Source organism: Anarrhichthys ocellatus, unplaced genomic scaffold (genome assembly GCF_004355925.1).
Source record: "Anarrhichthys ocellatus isolate YVR2014 unplaced genomic scaffold, GSC_Weel_1.0 scaffold21, whole genome shotgun sequence".
NCBI classification, from domain to species: Eukaryota; Metazoa; Chordata; class Actinopteri; order Perciformes; family Anarhichadidae; genus Anarrhichthys; species Anarrhichthys ocellatus.
Genome location: NW_022280051.1, coordinates 4,796,301 through 4,817,753, shown reverse-complemented (window position 1 = coordinate 4,817,753; position 21,453 = coordinate 4,796,301). Strand labels below are relative to the sequence as shown.

General features: G+C 40.0%; 4 protein-coding genes across 5 annotated transcripts in view; 2 read left to right on the top strand and 2 right to left on the bottom strand.

Moving 5' to 3' along the window:
- The first annotated feature begins 3,824 nt into the window (after positions 1-3,824).
- Positions 3,825-5,808, top strand: snrpf (small nuclear ribonucleoprotein polypeptide F). The gene is made up of 4 exons (XM_031859238.1): positions 3,825-3,944; positions 4,782-4,907; positions 5,156-5,220; positions 5,538-5,808. The coding sequence occupies exons 1-4, from the start codon at positions 3,942-3,944 to the stop codon at positions 5,602-5,604; spliced, it is 261 nt and encodes an 86-aa protein (XP_031715098.1). The 5' UTR covers positions 3,825-3,941; the 3' UTR covers positions 5,605-5,808.
- Positions 5,809-5,892: 84 nt separating this feature from the next.
- Positions 5,893-9,507, top strand: amdhd1 (amidohydrolase domain containing 1). Its single transcript, XM_031859235.1, has 9 exons — positions 5,893-6,184; positions 6,778-6,884; positions 6,987-7,051; positions 7,135-7,412; positions 7,485-7,710; positions 7,928-8,052; positions 8,325-8,418; positions 8,499-8,659; positions 8,869-9,507. The coding sequence occupies exons 1-9, from the start codon at positions 6,048-6,050 to the stop codon at positions 8,972-8,974; spliced, it is 1,299 nt and encodes a 432-aa protein (XP_031715095.1). The 5' UTR covers positions 5,893-6,047; the 3' UTR covers positions 8,975-9,507.
- A 77-nt stretch (positions 9,508-9,584) lies between these two features.
- LOC116390017 (tetraspanin-9) lies at positions 9,585-15,245 on the bottom strand. Its single transcript, XM_031859236.1, has 9 exons — positions 15,055-15,245; positions 14,170-14,211; positions 12,571-12,651; positions 12,246-12,437; positions 11,908-11,982; positions 11,700-11,801; positions 11,472-11,603; positions 10,708-10,791; positions 9,585-10,006 (listed from the first exon to the last, which is right to left on the bottom strand). Exons 3-9 carry the CDS (start codon positions 12,631-12,633, stop codon positions 9,935-9,937), a joined length of 720 nt encoding a protein of 239 aa, XP_031715096.1. The 5' UTR covers positions 12,634-12,651; positions 14,170-14,211; positions 15,055-15,245; the 3' UTR covers positions 9,585-9,934.
- Positions 15,246-16,042: 797 nt separating this feature from the next.
- LOC116389986 (UPF0577 protein KIAA1324-like) overlaps positions 16,043-21,453 on the bottom strand; it is a 12,231-nt gene continuing 6,820 nt past the window's right edge. For both annotated transcript variants that reach the window (XM_031859177.1, XM_031859175.1), the window contains exons 10-22: positions 21,264-21,392; positions 20,810-20,900; positions 20,498-20,600; positions 20,241-20,378; positions 19,831-20,103; positions 19,340-19,513; positions 18,926-19,115; positions 18,740-18,836; positions 18,572-18,664; positions 18,211-18,337; positions 17,482-17,660; positions 16,879-17,041; positions 16,043-16,507 (exon numbers count right to left, since the gene is read on the bottom strand). In XM_031859177.1, coding sequence (XP_031715037.1) covers positions 16,436-16,507; positions 16,879-17,041; positions 17,482-17,660; positions 18,211-18,337; positions 18,572-18,664; positions 18,740-18,836; positions 18,926-19,115; positions 19,340-19,513; positions 19,831-20,103; positions 20,241-20,378; positions 20,498-20,600; positions 20,810-20,900; positions 21,264-21,392 — 1,829 coding nt within the window. In that variant the 3' untranslated portion in view covers positions 16,043-16,435. The remainder of the gene's footprint in view (positions 16,508-16,878; positions 17,042-17,481; positions 17,661-18,210; positions 18,338-18,571; positions 18,665-18,739; positions 18,837-18,925; positions 19,116-19,339; positions 19,514-19,830; positions 20,104-20,240; positions 20,379-20,497; positions 20,601-20,809; positions 20,901-21,263; positions 21,393-21,453) is intronic.

Below are 21,453 nucleotides of genomic sequence, written 5' to 3'. Positions count from 1 at the left end.
AGGAGCTGCAGAGAGAGAGAGACGGAGAGGTTGTGTAGTGAGAGCAGCAGCTCCGCCTCTCCTCCGCAGCTTTCTTCTCGCATTTAAAGGAACATTCCAGTTTGTGCGCGGCGCTTCTGACTTGGAGAGAGTCCACAACCTGCTCCTGAGGGGGGTCCCAACATGAGGGTCCACGAGGAGCCTCCAGGGGACCCTTTGTGAAGACTTCAGGGACAACAAGATGAAAGGTGTCTAATGAGAAGGTTTTACTAACCCAACAGCAGAGACTAAACCTCTTCTTTAAGTATCTGGTGGAGCAGGAAGAAGTACTTCAGTAAAAGTAGCAATACTACAGTGTAAAATACTCAATTACGTTCTGCATAATGAGTACTTGTGCTTTTGGTACATTTTATTAATATGTTTTATATGAAAAATCTTAATTTTAAAAACAACTATGTACTCTTAGCCTAAATGTAGTGACGTAAAAAGTACAATATTTGCCTCTGAAATGTAAAGTATAAGTATAAAGTAGCATCAAATGTAAATATTTAAGTATCCTAAAGTATGAATACCCTTAAAATTGTACTAATGCCACTTAAGTAAATGTACCTAGTAACTTTAAATCACTGTAAAAGTACCGGCATCAAAATATACATAAAGTACCCAAAGCAAAAGTACTCATTACACTAAATGGCCCAATCTAGAATATATTAAATGTAGTGGAGTAAAAAAGTACAAGATACAAGATATGGTTCTTAATTCAGATGATAACGTACCTAGAAATTGTAGTGCAATACTTACTGATCTGAGACAAAACTTCCTGTCACATAAAGTTGTGGAAGAAGTATTCAGATTGTTTACAACAATGCAAACGTCCTCTAAAGATAAAGTTCTTCATTCAGAGTCTTACTTAAGTAAAAGTGCAGAAATATTATCAGCAGCATGTATTTAAAGTTTCAAAGTAAAAGTCCTGTTTCTGCAGAAAAATGGCCCCTATGAGTTCAATATTATTACACGTTACTTTATTATTAGTGAAGCATCGATGCTGAATGTTTAGAGAATCTTAACACTTAACACTTTAGTTTACTCATTTTATAAACTGGTTATACTGGTCTGTATGTTCGTCAGTGTGATAAATATTGAGAAATATATCTAGCGGACACAAAAGAAACTATATTTATCTACACAAATATTCAAGTACTCTCCACCTCTATCATATTAATACTATAGGTGTCCATGACAGGTACAGACCACGTGGACTCTGATGAAGAGCTGATGTGGGCTCTTAATGAGTGCTCACATTTCTGACTAATTGGCTTTGGATGGAGGGAGCACACACACACACACACACACACACACACACGCACACAGTAATGCTGCTGACGTACTTCAGATTATACCGATTGGTTGGTCGGCTGCAGCCTTTGTTGACAACATTGTTGGTGTCCACACAAAACCAGTGAAATATGCACCAATAAATTGCAAGCTTTTTGATTCCGGTTCTGCGTTCCACATGGCCGCCTGCTACCAACAATGGCTGCTTGATATCCTGTAAATAGAATAGAGGGAGATAAAGACATTCACATATGAAAAATAAAAGCTTTAAACTACCACAACACCAGCCTGCATGACCAACAGCAGACGACACTGTGCAGGCTGCAGTGTGCCCCCCTGTGCTCTGTAACGGTACAGAACGAAAACATGGATGTTGGAAAAGTGTTGTCTCCACTCCGGCCCGTTCGGGTCGAGCTCCACTGAACACAGCATGGCTTTGGCTCCTCTGTCTGCTGTGTAATCGGACCGTGACCTGCTTTCTGTGCGTCTGACCTGTGTCCAACAAGCAGTGAGCCAAATGAAACTATCTCACCTGTTCGCTCTGTGAAGAAGAAAACTAGCATCTTAAACTCCTTTAAACTTCCTGTTTCCAGTCTTTATGCTAAGCTAAGCTAACAGCCTTCTGGCTGTAGCTTCACATAGTCATCTTATCTAACTCTTGGCAAGAAGGGGGATAAACCAGGTCTTTACTAAATCGTCTGTTAAAAACACTGGATTTGTGAGTCTCATGCTTCACACTTCCTGCAGTTCGTCCACTCCAATCGGTTAACTTCAGTCTCTCAGCTCTCCTCTGCAGACTTCAAAGAGCTTGTTGGCATCAGACTGGAATGATCCGACTGGCCTCTCCAACAAAGCCTCCTTCCTCCTCATTGTGGTCGTATGCCGTCTGTGATGACTTTGTGTTTCTCTGTGGACGTTTTTTTTGTCTCTTGTGTGGTCACGTTTCATCGCCTTGTGGTGGTTTTGTGTCTCTTTTGTTCTTTTGCATCTCTATGTGGACACTTTTGTGTTTTTTTGTTGTCATTTTGCATCTCTTTGTGATCATTTTGTGTGTTTGAGGTCTCTTTCCATCTCTTTGAGGTTGTTTTGTGTGTCTGTAGTTGTTTTGCATCTTGTGTTCATTTTTCATTTATTTAAAGTTGTTTTGTGCCTTTGTTGTCGATTTTCAGCTCTTTATGGATGTTCTTCATCTCCTCATCAGTGCTTTTGGTCTGTTTGTGATTGTTTTGTGTCTGTTTGCAGTTGTTTTTTGGCTCTAACTGATCGTTTTTCATTTCTTTTAGGTTATTTTGCAAGTCTGTGGTCATTTTGCATCTCGTTGCGGTCATTTTTATTCTTCTTATATTTATATTTTTGTGTTTATTTGTATTTGTCTTGTGGCCAGTGCTACTCTTGGCCCATGCTCTAGCCGTGCCCCTGCTCTCAACATTCACACACACACACACGTTGTTATCATGCTATACCTGACACGGTGACTGACTGATGGATTGGTTAATTACACGGAGACCGACTCGAAGAAAAATAGGCTAAATGATGTAAGGACATGAGTATTTCAAACATGCAAAGAAAACTCTAGAGCAATTTCAGAGGAATTTTCTGACAGAACCCAGCCCTTCACTGTAGGAAGTCAGATGTTAGTTTTATTCGTATCAGGTTTGAACTTGTTGGAGGCTTTAGTAACAGTTGAATGCTTCAACACAGAAAAAAGAGTGAAATCTTCAGACTGTTTATGCCTGGAGAGAAATAGCTTCCCAGACAGAGAGCCAGCACGACCCAGTAATGACACTCATTTCTCCTAAACTGGTTAGAGTTTATAATTATTGAATAATCCTTTGGCGAGGTGTGAAATATTCAATAGAGTAGGTCCTGCACATACAGTACAGTTCAACTCAGGTCAGATAGAGAGATTAACAACGATGCTGGATATAGTTCAGACAAAAGTAACATGACTTTATTTGCTTTGGACTTAACCTCAACCTTAGACTTAATATATTTTAAAAGAATGTCATTTTTAACAGCACTTTGATGCCAACCATGATGCAAGAGGGAATAACACACCTCATAAAGTATAAATATACTGTATAATCACTTTAAACTAACTTTTGAGGATTAAAGATTCATTCTCAGTTGTTACATTTAGAAATTAAACTTTCTTTTTATTGGATTATATTTTTATAAATTTGATGTTTGAACTGTTGGTTGAACAAAACAAAGATGGTGAAGGTGTCGCTCTGGGTAATTGTGACAATAATTCTCACTATATTCAAAACTTTTACAAACCAAAGAATCAATCGATTAATTAAGAAGAAAAATAGCAGATTAATCCATAATGAAAATAAAAAATATATATTATATTTTTTTGATCATTTAAGAATTTAGAAGGTGGACTTTTCCTTTAAATGGAGCATTTTTAATCAAAACAAAGTTTTTTCCGGTGATTCACGTTGCAGTGTACACTCATCACCACCAGGGGGCAGTATGCAGAAACCAGAAGACTACTCGGAGGTCAAAGGTTTTACTTCCGGTTCGGCGGTAAAGCGTGTGTGCTGCTTAGCGAAGTACAAACGTTTCTGTGACGAAAATATATCAACTTTATTCCTTCTCAGAAAGCATTTAGTACAACCTAAATGGTGAGTACATATTACTAATGTTTACCATCAACTCAATAGATGTGTTGTGCGATATTTCGTCGCCGTGTAAAGATAGTAGCTTGTTAGCTAGTTAGCATTAGCTGTGTTAGCTTCTCATTCATGCTTTGGGATGAATGAATCCCTCACTTTTACGCACACAGGCAGTGTAGTAACGCAATATATAAGGACTTAAACAGTAGTTAGGTAGGTTTAAATCGTCTGCTCAATGGCACAGGTCCGTTTACAAGTGGACTTATGCGGCCTTGTGTTTGAGTTTGGCCCGATGTCTGTGGAGACAAAGTCGCACCAAACTCCATTCCAAAAACTCATATAGCGATGTCATCCACTTGCTTAATGGCAAACTTTACGTTTTATACTTAATAGAACATGCTCCACGTAGACTACTACTGGTTTTATTTATTTATTATTTACCCGTAAAGACACTTGCTTGCATAGGTTATTTCCTGTAAACACTATGAACAAAACAGTGCAAACATTGCTTTTAAGTTGGACACACATCAAATCACAACACAGCAGCAAACATCAGAGTTGTTTTATGTTCAAAACGTATTTTAAAGTACTAACTTAGAAAATATTTTGTGCCGAATTTACTATTATATCACCACATACCAGAAAAAGGCACCAAATGCCTGTTTTCATTTGAAGTGTTGGTGATATGTAAAGACACGATTTGACAAGATTATTTCCAACAATAGGTAAAACCCTGGATAATGTTTGCGAATCATCACAATAATAATTGTGTAGTTATCTTACATAGTCGCAGGGTAATTTAGTAAACCTTGTATAATAACCTGCCTCGTCTCTTCTTCTCCCTAGAGTTTACCTCTGAACCCAAAGCCTTTCCTCAATGGCCTGACAGGCAAACCAGTGATGGTGAAGCTGAAGTGGGGGATGGAGTACAAGGGTTACCTGGTGTCTGTGGACGGGTACATGAATATGCAGGTGAGCATAGTTAACTGTACTGTGTGTCTTGTTCTGATATAAATGTAGTTAATCATAACCGATATGTAGACCTGTCACCGTAGCTATGTTATTGACTTAGATTTATGTTTTATTTATTCACAATAATTTAAAATGCATTTCCCAAACAAGCGTCGTCCTTCGTATTTTTGCCGACGTCATGATTGCTGATTGATAGTCCCTTAAAGATGGCGTCGTGACCTTTTTGTATTTGCACGTTTCCCTGACAGCTGGCTAACACAGAAGAGTATGTTGACGGGGCGTTGGCGGGTCATCTTGGTGAAGTGCTGGTCAGGTATGTTGTAAACCTAAAACATCTTTATTCCATAACTAGTTCAGTTAAAGCTTGTTAATTTCTTAATTCTACATTTACTGATATTCAACAAAGTTATGTTAAGTAAGATACGGATGTTTTTTAAGGGGAAATAAGCAACTAAATAATCACGTTTCAGCTAAACAATACAGAAAAAGTTAGTTTTTTGCTCAATCCTTAAGATTTCTAACTGCCTCAACTAACTTGTGTTAATATTTAACTTGTCAAAGCAAAAGGAGCACGACACATCAATCCATTATGCTTCTGTCTGTGCTAACTGGTGTGTTTCATTCCCACAGGTGCAATAATGTTTTGTACATCAGAGGCGTAGAAGAAGAGGAGGAAGACGGAGAAATGAGGGAGTGATGGTGAAGAGGACTCAGCCCTGTTGTGTGATTGAGTAGTTGAGTTGATGTGTGTTTGTGTTTTCACCATGTGAAACAAATGAATGTTTGGGGTTTAGGTTATTTTTCAAGCAGTTTTTTTTTTTTTTTTACTTTACTGTATGTGAGGCCAATTTTATGTTGTGACTTTGTTATACAGACTCAATAAAATGATTATCGTACCCTTTCCTAAACCGGATTGTTGTTTTTTTTGCATGTGATATAACAGGAGTAGTATATGTAATTATTATAGGTTGTCTGTGGCAGAAGCACCCCCCCTCTCTCTCGCTCTCGCTCTCTCTCTCTCTCTCGCTCGCTCTGTGTGTGCACTTTAAACTCTTCTCCTGGGCAAATATTTGCCTGATCCCAAACCGCTTTAAAGCCAGTGACTCTGAAGTTAGTGGTCTCTGCTTTGGATGAATCAAAATGTCCAGAAGTTACAGACTACTGGTGAAGAACGCCCAACAGGTGGTTCTGATCTGCAACAACGGAGAGAAGTTCATCACCAAACATGGGATGCAAAATCTGTGTGTGATTGAAAACGGCAGCGTAGTGATAGGGAGGTAAGTTTTCTCACTAACAGGCATTTGAGATTACTTCGTACCATGTGACGAGCATGAGGGGACTCTTTGTTGAATGTATGAGATGGTGCAGAATGTGACAAAAACAGCTTTAGTTTATCTGTGCAGCTGCTCTTCTTACCTGCACACTGAATCTCAGCACAGCTATTGTTGATCTGCAGGTTTTTTTTGTAAAACTTAAAGAAAGGGAATTTAAAAATGTAACATGACGCACATTGGTGCCACCTACTAGCTGTAGTTGCTCATTTCATATGAGAAAACATGCTGGATTCCCAGAAACTTGAGAACTTTTCCATAACTATTTATCATTTTCACTTTTAAATTGTTTGCTTCTACATAAATGTATAAATTACACCTTGCTACTTTTACTACTATTCTATTCATTGCTATTAATTACACAAACAAAGTATAGTTTGGCTGGAGGGTGTTTCTAAAAATGTGTAACCTCTGTATGACGCACATTTAAATCATCTCAGGCTCAGCTTTAGTTGAAGCTGTACTATTGTCAACCTCAGCAGTATGTTCGGATCCGAGCTCTGCTAAGTGACATTAAAGCAACTGACTTCTTCATCCAGTGATGGGTTGATTGAAGCTGTGGGGCCGGCAGAAATCATCAGCGCACAGTATTCAGAATCGTCCTTTGATAAAGTGATCGATGCTGCAGGAATGTGTGTCCTGCCTGGTGAGTATCGGCTCAGCAGACGTTTATATGCAAGTTGTGTTTTTCTTGGACTGTCTGTACAATATATCAGTGATTGGCTTTTAAAGAAGCTTCTTGTTTCAGGGTTGGTTGACGCCCACACCCATCCAGTCTGGGCAGGTGACAGGGTGCATGAATTTGCAATGAAGGTAATTCATGTTTAGTGTATTTTGACTTTTTTTAAAATCTACTTCCACAACTAAGATTGATGAAATGCATGTTACTCCTGCAGCTGGCCGGTGCCTCCTACATGGACGTGCACCGGGCCGGTGGAGGGATCCACTTCACCGTGGAGCACACTCGAGCTGCCGGGTCCTCGGAGCTGCTGGCCTCCCTCAGCGGCAGGCTGGTCCGGATGCAGCGAGCTGGTACGACCCTGGTGGAGTGTAAGAGCGGATACGGCCTGGAGCTGCAGACCGAGCTCAAGATGCTGGAGGTGATCGAGGAGGCCGGACGCACGCTGCCCATCAACATCTCCTCAACCTACTGCGGAGCCCACGCAGTGCCCAAGTATGGACCCTCCTCAACCCTTTTTAACTCACATCCTGATATTAATCTCTCTAACTAATCTGCTTTATTCAGAGGGAAAACAGTTGCAGAAGCCACGGAGGACATCCTGCAGGTTCAGCTGCCGAAGCTGAAAGAGCAGATGTCTGCCGGGACTCTGAGAGTCGACAACATCGACGTGTTCTGTGAGCGAGGAGTGTTTGACCTCAGCTCTACTCGCTCCATCCTGCAGGCCGGCAAAGACATGGGCCTCAACATCAACTTCCACGGAGATGAGCTTCATCCCATGAACTCTGCTCAGGTATCACTCACTCCTGAAGCTGTGTTTACATGTTAGCCGTTAGTGTAAAGCAATACTGTTCAACAACAACACCAGCAGCTACAGCTTGTGCAGCTTGTATAAAGATGAACCTTTAAGTTAACCTTTAAATCAACACCTCTGAACCAGTTTAGCATTAGATACATCTGTGTGTGTGTGTGTGTGTGTGTGTGTGTGTGTGTGTGTGTGTGTGTCTCAGTTGGGTGCAGAGCTCGGAGCCTCAGCCATCAGTCACCTGGAGGAGGTCACCGATGAGGGCATCGCTGCCATGGCCGCAGCAAGAACCGCCGCCGTCCTTCTACCAACCACAGCGTACATCCTACGGTATCATAACACGAGCGTTGGAATACAACCAAGTACTTTTGCAGTACTCAAGTACAAATTCATTGCTACCCAACAGTTTATACAGGAAGAGCTGAAACTTTTAAACTATTTATCAATAAGTCGATTGACAGAATATTAACTATTATTACTTTTACCTCAGTAAAAGGATCTGAATACTTCCTCCATCACTGTGTCTCACACACGGATGCTGTCACACCTCATAGAGTTATCTGATAATCTGTGTGTGTGTGTGTGTGTGTGTGTGTGTTCAGGCTGCCTCAGCCTCGGGCCAGAGACATGTTGGAAGCTGGAGTTATTGTCGCCCTCGGCAGCGACTTCAACCCCAACGCCTACTGCTGCTCCATGGTGAGTACCACAGGAGTGTTGCATGATGGTTCCAGCTCATGCCGACTCTCTACCTCCTCTGTGTTTCTGCCCTTCCTCAGCCGATCGTCATGCACCTGGCCTGTGTGAACATGAAGATGTCCATGCCTGAGGCGCTGGCTGCGGCCACCATCAACGCCGCCTACGCCCTGCGGCGCTCCGACACACACGGCTCCCTGGAGGTCAACAAACACGGAGACCTGCTGGTCCTCAACACCACACGGTGACGCTTTTGTCCCATCATGTGTTTCAGCGTCTCATTTTTATGATGATGCATGATAGATACATTTTATATTTAAATCAGCTACTATTATGAAGGAAAGGTATGGATCAAGTTATGATGACTATGTAAGGTTTATTTTATAAATACAGTAGCAAGCTTCCGAATGTCTTGTGAGTGTAACAGATCCTCTCCTGTTTGTCTTCTTGCAGATGGGAGCATCTGATCTACCAGCTGGGAGGACATCAGGAGCTGATTCGCTACGTCGTCATCAAAGGAAACGTCGTCGTTGATAATAACAAAACTATGGGTCTGTAACCAGAGGAGCGTTAGTGAAGGTGTTATCAATAATTCTGATAGACAGCTTCAAGATTTTAAGGCAATACTTTAATATTTGTGGACACCGGTAGACTAGCTGTCCAATTCCTAGAGTCTCCACTGGTTTCCTGGTCTGAGATCCACTGGGATCATTTTAGGAAGACATACCGTAATTCCCAAAAAACAGTTCCTTTAAATTCTGTTGTCTGTTGTTAAAGAATGTGACTGAAGACAATTAATCAATTACTATCTTAACAGTGTGAACAACTCCTCTAGAAACCAATGTTTTAGATAAATGTCCTGTTAACTTTTGATTAAAACCTGCCTCTATTCATCTCTGTTTCTGTAATTTATAGCAAATCATGCCTTTAATAAGTTAGTTTATCAGTGACTACAGCAAAGAGAGGAATTTCATTATCGCCTCAGAGACAGGTAAAATATTTGGTAGCTCAATTGATCAAACAGATTATTGATTGACATGATAATGTGTGAAATGACCTGGAGCTCACCCGCCTTCTATCTGTATAATCAAAGAGTAAAGATTGTAGGAGCTAAAGAAAACAAAAGGTAATGATGGCCAATGAGTTTAAACGCCTGAAACAAAACATTATCACATTTGTGAAGAGTGCTTTTATTGAATATGTTAGTACACAATGTTGTTTTCTAAATGGATCCATACATTACACATTAGTACACAGACATGGCTTTTAACAACCCCAGAAATATCTTCCTCACTCTTCCGCTTGTCAATGACAAAACACAAATATTTTATATAACATGCATTACATTGATGTTTTTCAAAAGCTGACTAATAAAAACTAGTTCAATAGATGGAAAAATAAAAACTGAGATAAAAGGCTGTAGTGGCACACATGATATCTGGCTTATTTTATTTACAATAAACTAAGTGATGTATTTCATGTAACCAGTTTGAAATGATAAATGACTGCGTTAACCCCGTCAGGCTTCATACTTCTTCCCCGCTCGGTGGATCTGTTGGTACAGCGTCATTGAGAAAGCCATCCCAAGGAGCTGGAAAAAGGAAACAAATCATGTTAAAAATAGAGCTGTTTGGAGAAGAGCAACATAAGAAAGGCCTGTCGCAATTATTACATCAGCTGGATCAACCTGCACTTGACGGGCAGACAGCAGGACTCCGGTGGGACGAGAGGAGGTGGACTCTGCGTTTTACATCATGATGCTCAAACATAGTCAAAGTTGATAGACAATGTTTGCCCAGAGAATTGTTTTTGTTGCTACGGTTTACATTCAGTATGATGACAATTGAGAAACTGCACTATAGGAATGTACTACTGTTTTTGTTTTGTTTGTAATGTTTGTTGTGTTGAAAATGGGTTAAATCTCAATTTCATTGTGCATCCCTGTGTTGCATAATGACAATAAATGATCCGCGAATTACTTTTTATAACTTTTTTCGACATGCTATACTATGACTTTTTATGACATGCTATACTATGACTTTTTATGACATGCTATACGAAGACTTTGTTCGACATGCCATACTATTTTTTCTTTGAAATGCTATACTATAAGTTTTTATGCCATGTCAAATTTGAATTTTTTCAGCCATTCAGCATATTGGATTATTTGATGTACTAACTATTTCATTATTTTAACCTTAAGTTGAACAAAAACATCAGCTAAATATATGTTAATTAACAAATAAATAAACTAGTGCTCTTTGAAAAAGTGTTTGGTCTCGAGCTGCTTACCTGTATTACCAATACACACATGGCAATGGTTCCCAGAAGGTGTTTGTTGTCATCCAGCCACTCCTCTACCTTCTCATAGCAACCCTGAAAACACACACCGACAGTAATTACGAAAAACAAGTACTGCACATCAGAAGGTCTTCAGGTTAAGTCCTAGATTCCATGACTCTTGCTTTAGGTGTTTTAATGTAAAGTTATACAGACAAACATTTTGATTCTGTTCACAAACTTTTAAAAAGTTTCACTGATGAGTTTTAAGGACTTGTTTGTCAAAAATTCAAATAAAATGAATAATACATTGAAACTGATTTAAAAGTGATGATCCATATAGATATATACATATATAGATACACACGTACATATATATATATATATATATATATAGAGAGAGAGAGAGATTACTTCACTCTGATGATTCATCATAAATATTTAAAACCCTCAGTTGTTCTTGTCCACTTTCAATGAAAAAGCACGTTATCGGTCAAAACTACAGCAATACATAATTCAAGTCAAGCATGAGGTTATATTGCCTTTTTCCTCGTCTATATATTCTAAACAGTTGGACTCAGTCAAGCTAGCTGCTTCCCCCCGTTTCCAGTTTCTATGCCGAGCGAAGATAATCTCCTGTTAGCGTCAGAGTGGCAACAATCAACTTCTGCAAGAAAGTAAATGAGCGTATTTCCCAAGATGCTGAACTAACCCTTTAGAGTTAACAGGACTCCAACTTTAATATCAACTTTGTAACCACAGAGCAGCACACTGACCCGTGTCCAGAAGGTATTGGAGGAGTTGCGTCCACATCCCGGGAAAACCTGCTGGCAGCAGCGGTCAGGAACCACGTTGTCATGCAGGGCTGTGTACCAGTCATTGTGGTTGATCACGCCACAGCATCGCCACTAGTGCACAGGCAGGTGAGAAGGTAGTTGCATAACTACATGAATTTAAAAAGCAGAGATTGAGAGGGATTTTTCGAAACTTGATTGGTAATATACCTCTCCCTGTATGGCATTCCATGCATCCCTCAGCCCGGCGTTGTTGTCTGTATTGTACAGCACCAGTCCTTCTTTCAGGTCCCGTCTGGCATTTTCGCTCACCTGGGCAAACACAGATGAAGCGGTGGATCATGGGACATATGGTCAGACTCAACTACAGCAGGAGAGCATCATCAATAAATATGAAAGTTCTTCTACACAGTGTTACCTTGTCGGTGTAGACAAAGAACAGGATGAGGAGGATGAGTTCGGCCAAGAGGATGATCAACAGAACGATGAAAAACTGGAGAAAACGAAGAAAAGTGTCAGATTAAAAGGCTTCAACATGAGAAGAGACATGCAGGATACACTAATGTTGCATTTATATCAATGGAAAACAAATAAATATAACTGTCCTACTTAAAAATACTAATTTCAGCTATAATATTCAGACAACATAACTTCTTCTAAGGTGCTCAAACATTTAATATTCAAACACAACATCACTAAAGAATATACTCAGACAACACCACTAGAGATGCATGATGGGTATTGTAGTATACTCACACTCAGCAGAAGGCACTTGTTCTCCTTGATGGCGCCCAGGCAACCCAGGAATCCCGTCACCATTACGATAGTGCCGAGGCTGATGATGAGGTTGGCGGCGGAGAGCGACGGGAAGGAGGGTGACAAGGTGGCGAAGCTGCCCTGAGACACCGACAACCACACGCCCACACCCAACAATCCACACCCACCCAGCTGAAAAACAAACAGTCAGGAAACTCAGACACTTCCTGTTGATTTAATGATAGTAAAGCTATTTAGTTGGTATGCTGATCTTACTACCGATTGATGGTAACAGTTTATGACACTGTGTGTGTGGAATAATTACCCAGAAGAGCAGGTTGAAGAGGAAGAGCATGTATTTAACGCAGCAGATGCAACCGCGAGCCATGACGGAGTCGAACAGGCACTGCAAGAAATTATTTTAAAAACATAAAAATGACAATATTACATTTTAAATTAAAGTCTAACTGAATGATTAAGTCTGTTACACTGGCAGTACATTCAAATATATTGTCATTGTCTGTAGGTCAGTCAAACCTTAGCGTTGTGCAGGGATAACGCTATAACTTAAAGCAAGATTTTAAGACAAATATTAACTGTTTTTATTTCTATTTTCTCTTATGATTCTTGACTTTTGCTTGTTCTTTCATCAGCTTTTCTCTTTCTATGTAGATTGTTATGCACCAAAATACCAACACAAGTTTGTCCTTTTCCATGTGAAACCTACAATAAATCTAATTCAGATTTTATGACATTATGCTACGTGAAAAATAATCCGGAAGTTAAACGAAATACCATTTTAACAACCTTTTTTAAGACCCGATGGCTGCTTTGAGTTCTAACCCGTTACAACGGCGGCACACTTTAACCTACATGTTTACAATGATTGTAAGATAGCACAACTAAACAGTCTTAGTTTGTGATAACACCTTGGACTACTGCATCAATACAACATAATTCCGATAGATAAGGTGCGAACAAAGCACAAGAGAATGGCATTGAAAATGTCATAAAACAATTATAGTATAGTACGTCACTAAAATGGTGATCAAAAAGACAAAATACATATGCTATAACAGCCATAGTATAGTAGTTTAGCTTATACTGTTTAGACATCACAGTATCAGTGGATTTGTACCTTACATTTATGCACGAGGACCAGATGCACTGTGTTTCGTGTTAGTAGCAAAAACGCTAATTTACAACACCTGTCCATGGGCTTTCTTTAAAAAAGACGGATACAAAATAAAATAGAAATAAATTTGAAAAGAAAAACATCCACAAAAGTATGTCCAGAAATACATCAATGGGCCAAAAACGTCAAGGTATAGTATGTCATAAGAAAATGGCATTAAAAAGTAATTGACAAAGTAATTTAGAAGTCAAAGAACATCATAAAGATGTCATGAAAATGTAATTTAAAAAAAAAAAAAAAAAAAAAAATCACAGAAAATTCATAGTATAGTTAATTATATAAAATGTCATAAACAATCAAAGTATAATACGTCGTAAAAAGTCATAGTAAAGCCATTGTACAGTATGTGACAGAAAATGTCATAATATAGTGAAAATGTAGTGAAAAAAATTATTAAAAGTCATAATATAGAATGTTATAAAGAAGTCATGGTAAAGTATGCCGTAGAAAATGTCAAAAAAGTTATAGTATACTGTGGCATAATAAGTCATCGTTATAAAAATATACCTTTCAATACTTTTTAAGTCCCTGTGGACACCCTGCATATTTAATCATGTTTTTTTTGGCAACTTATTTCATCTGTTGAAGGCTGTTTGTGTCACCATGATCTCAAACCAGACATCATAGTAGTTCACTAACCTCTTTGTTACATCACACTTACTGTAAACACACACACACACACACACACACACACACACACACACACACACACAGAGGAGATAAACTCACCACTTCAACTAGCAGGAGAACGGAGGAGCTCTAGTGGTCTACCTGCAACACACAAGTGTACACAAACATTTACACTTTAATGTATATTATGTACACGATACACCACAGACAGACACAACTCTTGTGTTTTAAGTATTTCTTTAGTTATACGTTTGGATTGGATGGATATGAGGTAATGCTCCTCGGTCACTCCACCACCAAAATCTTAAACACAGGCCTGGAAACTGACATAATACATAATAATAATTAAAATGCTGAACAAGTTTCAATCCTGTGTTCTTCTTCTTATTTTGGATTAGGACCAACGATGGTCTCTTTATTTTATGATTTCTGTGTCACACCAAACATCTGGCCCATCCCACATGAGATTATAAACCATGTCTATTTTAATAAACATTCATCTACCAGTAATACAAATAGAACTTACATTTAACAATAAACCTCTACAGAGAGACACTGATAATGACGTATGATAACAGAATGCATCGAGGATATGTTGGCCAATAAATAACAATAAAACAAAATAAATTGTTTGTTTACATTTTAAAAAACAAAGTATATATATATAATCATTTGTATAGATGCAGATATAACATATTTAAATGTCCACAAACTGTTTTTATTATTAGACATCAGTCTTTCTCCTCGTTCTCGACGTGACGTCACGTCACGTCACAGGACCGAAAGTTCAGTTTGCGTTTTTTTTCTCCAGAAGTTTGCGTTAAAAACACGCAAAAATAAGCCCTTTAATCAGCTGATTTTAACTTATGTTGCAACACAACACTTGTTTGTTTTACACAACTAAAAGTGTTCCGCTGAAGCCCGAGGCCGTGATTGTTTTCATGTCCCATGCGACGGGAAAGAAGAAAAATCTAGTTTTCCTACCGTTGGTTTATGAACTCATCTCCCCGCGAACGTCTCGAGATTCAGCCGCTGAAAAGGCTTCACATGCCGGCGTAGCTTCACAGCATCGCCCGGTGTTAAAACATTAATCCGACGGTCGTAAACGGCTGTTGAAATCGGCTTTGAAGTTTTCGTCGATGGCTGGAAGAGAACAGGAGGAGGAGGAGGAGGGTAACGTCTGCGGAGAGGGGCGGAGCACGGCGGGGGACGGACCCGGGATCGGAGGCGTGTCTGTCGGGGGTGAAGAGAGGGACCAGCAGGGCATAGACCCTGGCTGTTTTAAAAATAGGACGAATATTTGTGGAATTCTTGCTGAATCATACGGATTACTACAAATAATAATTTTGCATACAATATAGTCCAATGACTATGTACTAGTTCGAGGTACTTGTACTTGATCATATATTTTCATATTGCTTTATACTCCACTCTGCTCCACTACATCTCAGAGGTATATTGTACTTTTACTACATTTATCTGGCAGCTTTAGTTACTTTACAAATTAAGATTTACTGCTTTTCCTTTTCATTAATTGTAATTAACTTTTTAATAATTTGGACAAAACAAGCTTCGTGTCACTCTGGGCTCTGGTAATATTGTGATGACACATTATTTACTTAATTTAAGTAAAATGTCAGTACTTTTACTTAAGCAAAGGATCTGAATACTTCCTCTAACAGCTCCAATAAACCTCAATTATGGAAGACGAGGTTTAATTCATTAATTGATTAACCAAAAAATAAATCAAAATTATTAAAATAAAAATGAACCCTCACATTTGAGAAAGCTGGAACCATGAAATATTTTCATAAAAAACAATAAACGATTACCAAAATCGTTGCCGATTAATTTTTGATGAATCATTTCAGCTCTACTTGTATATAGTATCACATATACTGTATATATATATATATATATATAAACATGTCACACACGACTTGTACTGCACATCATCCACACACACATCCCAAAGTCAAAGAGGACTTTAATAAAGGTTCATCATTATAACATTAATATAAATACGTAACTCTGAACAGAAAATATCTCAAATAAAAATACAAAACATACAAAAAACATTAAAAGCAAGTTTCTCTTCCAGTTGCCGCCCTGGAGCCTCCATGGCATTAAAGCAGGAGTGCGTTTCCTGTGTATTCTAGGAGTAAAACTGTCCAGTTTTTTGCCAGCATAAAATATTTTCCAGTGACGTCTGTATTGGTGGCCCCCCCCACACACACACACACACACAATAAAGGGGAGGGGGCGGGGCGAAGGACACATAAGGAGGAGGGCAGTGATTGATATCGTCACTGACTGACTGTTCCTCCATTATTCTACTCGGTCCTCCCTCTCTGTTGGCATCCGTTTATCCCAGGACCCATCGATCACACTGGGAGGAGTTCAGCTGCACGGACTCGCAGCTCGCTCCACCCTCGTGCTGAAAGACACAGATATCAAAGACGTTAAATATAATTTCAGACAGACATTCATGGTTCCAAGAGGATGAATCCTAATGACTTTGGGGACCATGAGTTCCACAATTGCGATGTTTGAAGTGAAATGTCTCAACAACCATCAGAAGGATTGACATAAATGTTGGTTCCCCCTCAGGAATACATTTCAAACATCTTGTGTGTAGTTTTTGCTGTAGGGTTCCAACTGATTAGGCGATTAAAATCTGGGTGTAGAAATTAAATTTGAGAGAAAGTGAAGATATGTGAAGTAAAGTAAGCCATTACTTGAAAGAATCAGGCAGTGCATGCTCGGTCAACTTGCCTAAACAAAGCTTTTAATAAGTCAGAGTCACACCTTGTTAGCGATGGCCCGGAGTTTCCCCAGCAGGGAGGGTTTCTTGGTGTAGACCACGTCGTCGTCGGGTTCCTCCCCTTCAGCCAGAGCACAGCTGTCTGCAGCTGGAAGCTCACACTCCTTGTTGGCAGACATTACCAGACGAGAGTACTTGTACTCCAGTCTGAACACAGACCACAGGGACGCCGTCATCGAGGGACAACATGTTATTAGACAACATGCAGTGTGCAGGTGTTTAAAGGCAGATACTGAAACTATTTAAACAACGGAATAGCTGATATTTATGACAACAGTTGTGTGTTTTTATAAAAAAGAACTATACAAAGGTCACAAAAAGACTTCTCTTAAAATTAAGCAGTCTGTCGTCTCTTCTGTTTTGAAGATCACAGCCAAAAAAGCTGGCGTCAACCATTTAAAACCAAAGATTATATGATTTAAGTTAAAAAAAATAACTCAATGTTTCTGATTCTGTAAATAAAACGTGTCTACTTCTTGAAAGAATCCGAGCCTTTACTGTCGGTGACAGCTCTGCCTTCAAATAACAATTCAAAGTAATCTCAATGAGCGTGTTGGCCTTGACTGAGATTGGCAGTTGCCTCTAACCTCTTGTTTTTCTTCCAGAAATAGCAGGTGAGAGAGATGAGGAGCACGGCGATGAAGGCTCCGCCACCGACACCGACCTTCAGCAGCAGAGCGATGGCCTCACACGGAGAGGAGCTCCTGGGAGGCAGCGAGGCGCCTTTGGTGCACAGCTTTGGCTCGTTCCACATGTACAGAGTTTCCTGGAGAAAGTGGAGGGTGACAGATGGAGAATTAGAAATGTTTTGCTTGTGTTGTTTGGATTCTATGGTCTTAAGAACACTTTTATTCTAATTTTAAACGCAAAACACACGAACAAACCAACCATAGGAATCTTCTTTATTTCACCACCACGTTTCATCAGGGTTATTTGCTAATTTAGTCTATTTTTCTCAACTAAAAACACAATTTAGTTTTAATAAATGGCATTTTTATATGGTTTATTTCAATCATAAAGTTTTTATTTGTACTATTACATGAAACCTTTTAGAGTGCTTTCATAAAGCACAAAGAGGATTTTTGTTGTGTTTTCATCTGAGGGAATTATAATAATAGTTTAAACTGAATGATGCAGCAATATCCAGCCAAACTGAATCATTTACATGTGGAATCCTTTTGCTTTATTAAATCTTTAATCGTATTAAGTATTTCACCAATTCATACCTGCAAACTGAATTTGTGACACATTCCCTGGTTGGATTAGATTATAGGGTGATGTTACAGAATGAATGCAGGGAACATCAGGTGTGTTACCTGGACGCCTCCCTTGCACGCTCCCTCTATCCGGTGGTAGTCGTCTTCTGCGCAGCGCGGACAGCCGCTGGCGCTCTCCCACAAGAAGTGAAACGTACATCCGTCACACGTTCCCGCAGGACAGGAGCTGCAGAAACAGTAGTTTCTTTTCATTTTCTCACAGGATCCAATTTCTTATCGTCATATTATACATTTTAATATTGAACATTTTCACGTCATTTAGTATTTCCAAAGCCTGCATTGGAAAATATGTGTATTTGATTAATATTATACAGTTGGTTGTATCATGTTCACTCTCATTTTACCTAATTTTGGCAGAAATTGAAACATCATCTCATACATAGAGTACACTATAACCTACCTGGGCACAGAGAGCTCTCCTCGTTCAGACTTCTCGGGGTTACAGCGAACAGTAATGACTGAACTGCGACCCTGATCGCATGCCTGCGTTGACCTGAAAGAAAATAGCGACACAGTTAACAAATAACAACAACACTCACTCACTCTGCCTTCTGTTTATTTATTGTACCTGTAGAAGAAGTTGATGTCTGGAACATGCTTTGATTTTTCTGGAAAAAGATCTGGTTTAGCGTCCACATAATCCAGGACTGAGTCAACTGTTGCTCCTGGAGAGAAACACAGATGAGGATATGAAAGGCAACATCACGAGCTAATGATCACAGAGCCGCATGCTGTCATTTAACAAGCGTCGTACCGATGAACGTGTCTGCAAGGCTGATGGACTGGGAGGAAATGGCCATCCTGAAACCCCGCCCATCCGCCGGGATGATGGTTGACTGACAGATGAAGCTGTCCACTGAGTTGACCAGCTGAGCCGAGTCGCTCTGGTCGTCCTTGCTGGACACGTCGGTGACGTTATCTGTGCAGGCAGCGGCTCTCTTCCCCTGCAGCAGACATGATAGCATGAAAAATGATCAAATAATCAAAATACATCTAGCGTCTAGCTTTCATATAAGACAGCTAACCGTGGGCAACAACAGAATGAGTCTCCTATAAGATCACCAACTCTACACGCAAACGAAAATAAGAAAGGTCACAATTCAAAAACAGGGTAAGATCTAAAGAATATCGTATAAAGAATGAGAGGAGACAGATCTGTGTGAAGTACCTCGTGGCCACACAGGCTAATGTTGAACAGATGAAGGTACTTTGTGCCTTTAGAGGTGAAACTCGGCCCGATGGTCAGCGAGGCCACGTCGCTCAGGGGGCTGAGGTCAAAGGTCAGTGTACGGTTGTTCTCTGTGTGGGAGAAGGAGCAGTCGCTGTAACAACGAGAGTGTTCCTGAAAGAAAAGACACAACACATGAACTCTCAACCACTAGTCAGAAACGCAACTGTAATTTACAGGAAGGTTTTAGTAAGTTAACATGTTTTTTGTCTTTCTAGACCCCTATTTGACAAAAGCTTGCCTGTAGCACAGAGTCAGATTCGCAAACTTCTTCACTAATGCTTGGATCAGATTGTTCCTGAATTAAATTTAGGTAATTTTTTGTTTCTTTTCTTGAGTCAAAGTGCGTTTGCTGCTGCTTGTGCATTGACAACATTTTAATATCAGCACCAAAACTCAGCACTAGTAAGAAAAAACCCAGAGGACGCTACCTTGTTGCTAATACTTCCAGCCCCACAGGCGACACATGCATCCTGGCCGTAGGTGTGGCGCCCTGCCAGGTGCGTGTTGGGCGGACACTCCTGGCACCGGTTGGTGCTTGTGTCGATATAAAAACCGGCAGGGCAGGGGACGCAGGAGGAGCCGGCTTGCTGGGAGTTCTGGGGTACCAGAGCGCAGGCCCGACATGCTGACGCAACCCCATCCAGGACGTTTGTCACGCTGATGGAGTACAGCTTCACCATGTCACTGACATAACGACGCACCTGTAAACAATACAGAGGATATGTCACATAATATATTTACACCTTCATAAATAAAATGATCTTTTAAAGCAGAGAATGAAACCTACAGATATTACATTAAAGGGAAGACGGTGCTTTATGTGTGGGAGTTTGCTTACGTCCAGAGCATGGTTAGTCCTCTGGAAGGCCCATGTGAATGTGACAGACGAGTTCCTGGACATGCTGTGCGAGTACGACTGTTTCTCCTTGTTGCCTTCCCAGGACTCCACCACTGTGGTGCTCTTCCTGTTCACATCCTGCAGGGGGCAACAAATATGCAGAGCAGTGTAATAAACTGGAGAAACTAAACATGTCGGGTGAAATCAGACACCAAATGACTACCTTTCTGCTCCAAACACACAATCAAAGCACACACCATCATGAAGTAGAGCTCACAGTCTCCAGAGCAGATGGTCTCGAACACAAAGGTTATCCAGCCAAACTCACTGCCCGTCATCCCCGAAAGTGAGGCTGGGACCCTGTCACCAAAAACACAAACAAAGGCAGAGATTTAGATGATAAAGACACAGAAATATGGTATTGTTAAGTGGATTTTATACGGCAATTATTCCTAAAAAAAACAGCTCTCTTGATTTTCTCTTTCTGTCTGGTCCGAATTTGGATAAAAAGATCAAATTCGGACACAAAAACAACCAGATCTCCGGAGAAAGAAAGCACACATACTTACTTGAAGCCAGGCACATGCAGGCTGAGGATGAGGTAGTCGTTATCTGAACTGCCTGCTCCGCTGCGAATGTGGTCCCCTGCAACCGCCCATCCTGATGAACCACCGACAGGATGCACACACACATTATACCCAAGATCGAGAATTAACTTTGAACTTCAGGCAGTTGAACAGTTAGTAGATAGTTGGTAGTTAGCAGTTAGTAGAATGTTTTCTATTTATTTATTATTTATAGGTAATGAGTACTACGTTACTTTAGTAGTTGGTTATGTAGATGTTAGTAGTTAATAGATAGTTGTAAGGTAGTTAGTAGAGTAGTCAGAGATTTAGTTAGTCAGTAGGTAGTTGGTAGTTTTAGTTAGTTAGTTAGATATTAGGTTGTTAGTAAGTAGGTAGTTATAGTTAGTTAGTTAGTTAGTTAGTGCCTCAGTAACATCTTGGGAGTCATAGTGCTCACCATTCATGTCGTCACATTTGGAGTCGCCCACATTGAAACAGGAAGTCTTCATGTTGGAGGGTAGCACGTTCCACCATTTATACTCGTAACCCAACACTGGCTCTGTACCTGCAGGACACTCAGTGCACACTGTTGTACGTACAACACACACACACACACACACACACACACACACACACACACACACACA

Bases quoted from the DNA above. Each gene is read 5' to 3' on its own strand.
- snrpf (XM_031859238.1), top strand. The intron at 4,908-5,155 runs GTGAGCATAGTT...TTTCCCTGACAG, and splicing joins ACGGGTACATGAATATGCAG to CTGGCTAACACAGAAGAGTA. The intron at 5,221-5,537 runs GTATGTTGTAAA...TCATTCCCACAG, and splicing joins CTTGGTGAAGTGCTGGTCAG to GTGCAATAATGTTTTGTACA.
- amdhd1 (XM_031859235.1), top strand. From the start codon at position 6,048: ATGTCCAGAAGTTACAGACTACTGGTGAAGAACGCCCAACAGGTGGTT. The intron at 6,885-6,986 runs GTGAGTATCGGC...TTCTTGTTTCAG, and splicing joins AGGAATGTGTGTCCTGCCTG to GGTTGGTTGACGCCCACACC. The intron at 7,413-7,484 runs GTATGGACCCTC...TGCTTTATTCAG, and splicing joins GGAGCCCACGCAGTGCCCAA to AGGGAAAACAGTTGCAGAAG.
- LOC116390017 (XM_031859236.1), bottom strand. From the start codon at position 12,633: ATGGCTCGCGGTTGCATCTGCTGCGTTAAATACATGCTCTTCCTCTTC. The intron at 11,983-12,245 runs GTGAGTATACTA...CGTTTTCTCCAG, and splicing joins ACAAGTGCCTTCTGCTGAGT to TTTTTCATCGTTCTGTTGAT. The intron at 11,604-11,699 runs GTATATTACCAA...CCTGTGCACTAG, and splicing joins GGAATGCCATACAGGGAGAG to TGGCGATGCTGTGGCGTGAT.